This window comes from Choloepus didactylus, unplaced genomic scaffold (genome assembly GCF_015220235.1).
Source record: "Choloepus didactylus isolate mChoDid1 unplaced genomic scaffold, mChoDid1.pri zz_scaffold_274_ctg1, whole genome shotgun sequence".
In the NCBI taxonomy this organism is placed as follows: Eukaryota; Metazoa; Chordata; class Mammalia; order Pilosa; family Megalonychidae; genus Choloepus; species Choloepus didactylus.
Genome location: NW_023637679.1, coordinates 1 through 5,841, shown reverse-complemented (window position 1 = coordinate 5,841; position 5,841 = coordinate 1). Strand labels below are relative to the sequence as shown.

Below are 5,841 nucleotides of genomic sequence, written 5' to 3'. Positions count from 1 at the left end.
GAGTGTAATAACAGAAGTTTCTGCAGCTTAAGCATTCTATAGGCCTAAGCCTCTGACAGATGTAAGGCAAAGCATCTTCCTGCAAACTAAATGGCCTCCAGTATTTCCATCTAGTTGAGCTTTAAGAGATAGAGGCCCAAGATATATCATTATTACATATATGTCATCTTGGCTCTAGTTGCATTAATTATGTCTGAAGAGTTTAGTACCCATCCAAGTCCAAAGATAGAAGAACACATAAAGTGGTATGGTAATTGGCAAAAGCAGACTGTAAAAGCACAGGCTAGTTGTGCTAGTGCAGCCCTATGGGAAGTTTTCTTCAACAGAGGCTGAACAGCACAGTCCTGCTGAAGAGACCAGTGGAATAAGGGCAGCCAATGTAGGAAGAGAAAGAAACATTCTTCTTCCTCACTTATTACCCGCCACCCTGACTTTTTAAAAGATATAAAGCATTAACAGAATTTAACTGTTGTGTTTTCTTTAAATTATGATCTAGTGCTGCTCCATTTCTTCTTTCTTTCTTTTCTTTTTTATTGTAAGTGACGACCTTTTATTTTCCTGTTTGCAGCTGTTGAGCTTTAAACTTTCAGCTGACAAACAAAGCAAATAACTACAGTTGGCTTTAACCATATACAAATCAAGCTGCAATATTCACTGCCTTCAGGGAAAAGGATTTATCATTATTAAAAACCAAAGACTTGGCTCAATAGGGTTTGTAATTTTAGTCATGAAGATGCCTGACAACATCTCGTTTCCTCCTCTACAAAGATTACAACATTAAGGATTCACTAGATCTTAAGAGTTTGCCTCTCCAACTCTTTTTATAGTGTTCATTACTTTGGGTTTAAAAGGTCAATTATTTCTGATTTTTTAGTTAACGATTTGACAACAACAAAGAAATAAATCGCCATATTCCTTTTACAGGCATTTGAAAAATACTAGCACTGTATGTATTTCTATGTACTTGACTAATGACAACTAGTCTGAATGAAATGGCCAAATGTAGCAGCTGTGTATTCCTCTGGCAAGATAAATGATGCGCTTTACTTTCACCTGAAAATGCTGCCAGTTGCTCCATTTCTTCTTGCTTCTGACTTTGATGTGTCATCCTAGCTTCCTGTGGTATCGTATTAGGAATGGCATCAATGATTGGATATGCTATTCCCAACTCTTCATTAATCAATTCACGTGTTGATGCTTCATATCTGAGCAGCTTCTTGGAGAGCGGGCACACCAGAAACTCCAGCAGTGCCGGGTCAAAGGTGCGGGGTGGCTCCTCTGCCCTCCTATTCTGATCCACAGACCGCCACGGCCCAGTCTCATGCAGCCACCTACGGGAGACCATGGAGGGTGGTGTGAGTGTGCTTCGCAGCACCGAGGCAAGCCTGCCACATGATCCGTTCAGCCTGCAATAAGTTTTAAGAACTGGAAGTGTGGGTCCTCCAACTTCATTCTTCTCTTCAAGTTGGCTTTAGCTATTTGGGACCCCTTCCCTTCCATATAAATTTGATGATTGGCTTTTCTATCTGCAAAGAAGGTTGTTGGAATTTTGATTGAGATTTCACTGTATCTATAAACTGCTTTGGGTAGTATTGACATCTTAATGATATTCAGTCTTCCAATCCATGAATATGGAATGTCCTTCCATTTGTTTAGGTCTTCTTTGGTTTCTTTTATCAATGCTTTGTAGTTTTCTGTGTACAACTCCTTTACATCCTTGGTTAAATTTAGTCCTAGATAATTGATTCTTTTAGTTGCTATTGTGAATGGATTTTTTTTTCTGATTTCTTCTTCTGATTGTTCATTGCTCATTTATAGAAACACTACTAATTTTGTAGTGGGCTGATGATTGCCCTAAAGATATCAGAGCCTAATCCCTGAGACCTGTAAATGTTACCTTATTTGGAAAAAAAGGTCTTTGCAGATGTAATTACATGAAGTATCTTCATATGAGAAGATAATCCTGTGTTATCCAAGTTAGCCCTAAATGTCCTCCTAAGTGTCCTTATAAGAGAGATTGTAGAGAGGTATTTGGTGTGAAGACTGAGGCAGAAACTGGAGTTATGCAGATACAAGTCAAAGAATGCCTGGAGCCACCAGAAGGTGTAAGAGGCAAGGAAGGGTTCTCCCCAAGAGCCTCTAGAGGGAGTGAGGTCCTGCCACCATCTCGATTCTGGATTTCTGGCCTCCAAAACAGTAAGAAAATAAATTTCTGTTATTTAAAGCCACCAAATTTGTGGTAATTGTTTACAGCAGCCACAGGAAAATAATTTGGACCTTTTTTTTTCTTTTCATAACAGAAAATAAGCTGGTTCAAGAGCCCCTAAAGTGCTTTTCAAACTCAAGTGCCAAAGGGGCCAGGAAGGGCTTTCCTATTGCACTGTGTTATAGGGAGGGGTGGTCCAAGTGGTGAACTCAAGATGGTGAGCTCCAGTTAAAGGTAGTAATTTCAAATACTTTTTAAATCTCTATAATAGCCAAACTAAATGGCTCCTTTGGCAAATTTCTGAAACTTTCGTGTCTAAGCAGAAAAGACTTGGGGAAGCTTATTTCTATGGCTCAAGTAATTGAAACCTAGCTATTCTTTTGGTTGGGCACTTTTGGTTAAGAGATAATAGAAGGAGGAGCTAGTGTGACCCAAAGATTTTAGGAGATTATAGGCTACAGCTCATTGCCTGATTTGGAGTCAGGCATTGTACTGGCACAAGTCTCACTCTGATAGGAAAAAAAAATTCACAAACTTTTTATCAACCCCAATTTTACACTATATATAGCTCCTAATTTATAATGTATTTATTCAAATATGTTCCTCCCGTCATCATGGCCATCCACATAACAAAAGGGACTGGGGCCTTTTCATGCCTGTGATATTCCAAATAGGGTATGGCCAGATTTACTGTGTCACCCCAGGCCATAGGTAAAAGATTCTAAGTTAGGACATTTTTTCTGTCAGGGTATGTTTGCCTATATATACCCACTTCACAGGGATAGCTAGTACCAAGCAAAGATGAATTCAAACTTTAGCTGAAATGTTCCAAAGTAAGAAATTAGCAATTGCAACAACAACAGCAAAGGCTTCTTGGAAGGGATGAAGTAAGATGGAAAGCAGAAATGGGGAGAGACCCTGATTACAAAGTTTTTGGCCCATTTAGGTTCACATCAATTTTGTTTGGATTAACTCTTCTATGTTTAATGTTAGGCCTTTGGTGCTTCAAGTCCCTAAACTGGTAAATTTTTTTAGCACTAGAATCTTTTGTAGTTTTTAAAAAGCATTTTAGAGAAATTATGTATGATTTATACTTTTAGAGTTATACTTTTTATATTTATTCTTTTGTAAAGTAAACACCCATGTTACTCACCACCCACACAAAGAATAGAACATTACTGGCTTCCCAGAAGCCCCCAAATGTCCCTTCCCACCATTAAACCCATCCCCCCCCACCAGAAGTAACCACCATCCTCCTTTTTTTAAAAATAGGAATCACTTTCATGAATTTTTTATAGTCTTATCATCTGTGTATGCATCCCTAAACAATATAGTTTTGCCTGTTTTTGAACTTGATTTTAATGAAATCATACTGTATATATTTTTCTGTCTTGCTTTTTTCTGCTCAACATCATGTTTCTATGATTCATTCATGTTATTGTGTGGAGCTGTAATTCATGAATTTTCAGTGCTGTATAATATTCTATTGTGTGTTTGTATCTCAATCTATTGATCTAGTTTATTGTTGATGGACATTTGAGTGATTTCTAGTTTTGGGCAATTATGAACAGTAAATATTCTTGTATATATATCCTGGTGTAAAGAAGCATGCATTTCTCCATGTTACTAGATAATGCCAAACTATTTTCCAAAGTGCAACACTGAACCAATTTACACTGTCACCAGCAGCGTGTGAGTTAATGTTCCTCTACATTTCACATCCTTGTAAAGCTTGATATTATAGGACAAAATTTTTTACCAAACCAATATGATATCTTATTGTGGCCTTAATGTGTATTTTCTTGAATAACTAATGATTTTAACCGCTTTTCATATATACATATTAAATTATGAGTACTTATGTATAGATAAATATATATACACATACACATATACATGTACATATGCATACACATACATTCTTTGGCCATTTTGGTTTCTCCCTTTTTTCTTTTAACTCTTTATTGTAGCAAAATATATGCAACTCAGAATTTCCTGCTTTAACCACTTTCAAGTGTACAATTCAGTGGTATTAATTACATTCACAGTATTGTGCTACCATCACCAACATCCATTACCCCAACTTTTCCTCACCTCAAACAGAAACTCTGAAATTGTTAAGCAATAACTCACCTTTACCCTCACCCCAGACCCCTGTTAACCTGTAATCTACAATCTGTCTTATCAATTTGCTTATTCTAGGTATTTAATATGAGCAAGATCATACAATATTTGCCTTTTTTGTGTTTGGCTTACTGAAGTTCCTGTTCAAGCTCAGATTTCTATTGGTTTGTTTGCCTTGTCTTCATTGCTTTGTGGGAGTTCCTTTTATGTGTATTGCAAAAATAGTGTCTATTTTGTGACTTGCTTTTTTACTGTTTTAATTATATCTTTGATGAACAGAATTTCTTTATTTTAATGCAGTCAAGTTTATCCATAGTTCACTTTATGGTAAGTGCATTTTTCTTTTTTCCTTATTTCCAAAGTTATACACATGCATCACAGAAACTTTAGAAACAAAGAAAGAATAAATAGCCCATAATTCCACCACCCAAAGATAACCATGGTTAGCATGTCTTTTGATCATCTTTTATGGCAAATATATGTGGCATGACATTTCATTTAAGAAAGAAGGATCACACAAATATTTAGTGATACATAGATGAAAACATGTTTCCTGTACTCAGAGAGCTTACAGCCTATTAAGTCAGAGACAGGCAAATTTATAAATTTGTGCAATAAAGTATTATAGGTATGATGATAGATGAGTGTCCAGGGTACAGCAGAAGCCAAAGGAGGAAGTGTTCACTTTTACATGGGTGAGCTAAGAAAGGCATCATAAAGAAGATGCTATGAGCTGAGCAGATGGGAAGAAGGGAGAAAGAGCATGCCCAAAGTCAACAGACACATGGTACAAACTGTGGTGCTCAGAGAACTGCAAATTGTTAAATGTAGCTACAATGTGGTTTGTGGGGGAAAGACGAGGCACAGGGAGAGAAAGAACTGAAGCCGAGATAAAACTACCTGACAGTTGGATGCCGGCCTTTCATCCTAAACTGTTGTTTCTGCCTTTCCCCAGTCTACTTCTGTCTTGATAGTGTAGTCTTGTAGTGGAAACTCAACCCAATAATTTGACAGCCTTTCTTCATTAGAGGGTAATGAGTGAGTTGTCTTGTTTCTTTAACCTCTGGCTGGAAAATCCTCCCTCAGTCAACTTTAGGTTTTGGCCAAGAGGACATTACAGGACTTAGTAAGAGAAGTGGATCTTAATGAATAGTTGGATGAAGATGTGCAGGAGGTAAGGTGGGATTATATCCTTGAGTGTTGGTATAGCATAGTGGTTAAGAGCACAGACTTTAGAGGCAGACACATCTGAATTTGAATCTTGGCTCTGCCACTTCCCTGCTTTGTGGTCATGTACAAGTCGCTTAACTTCTCTGAGCCTCAGCTTCCTCCCATGTCAGTAGGGAATGATAATATTTTCCCACAAGGTTATTGGGAGGATCCCATATGTTCCAGTTTGCTAATGCTGTCTTTTTGCAAAACACCAGAAATGGATAGGCTTTTATAAAGGGGTTTTATTTGGTTACAAAGTTACCACCTTAAGGCCATAAAGTTTCTAAGGCAAGGCATCA

General features: G+C 37.4%; 1 protein-coding gene and 1 pseudogene across 1 annotated transcript; both read right to left on the bottom strand.

Annotated features, from left to right (window-relative positions):
* Positions 1 to 183: 183 nt before the first annotated feature.
* Positions 184 to 399, bottom strand: LOC119526028 (annotated as a pseudogene).
* A 475-nt stretch (positions 400 to 874) lies between these two features.
* On the bottom strand, positions 875 to 1,406 carry LOC119526030 (protein preY, mitochondrial-like; the record flags this gene model as incomplete). The annotated part of the gene is made up of 1 exon (XM_037824804.1): positions 875 to 1,406. A coding segment is annotated over one exon (532 nt), but the record flags the coding sequence as incomplete, so codon positions are not given.
* Between the last annotated feature and the right edge of the window lie 4,435 nt (positions 1,407 to 5,841).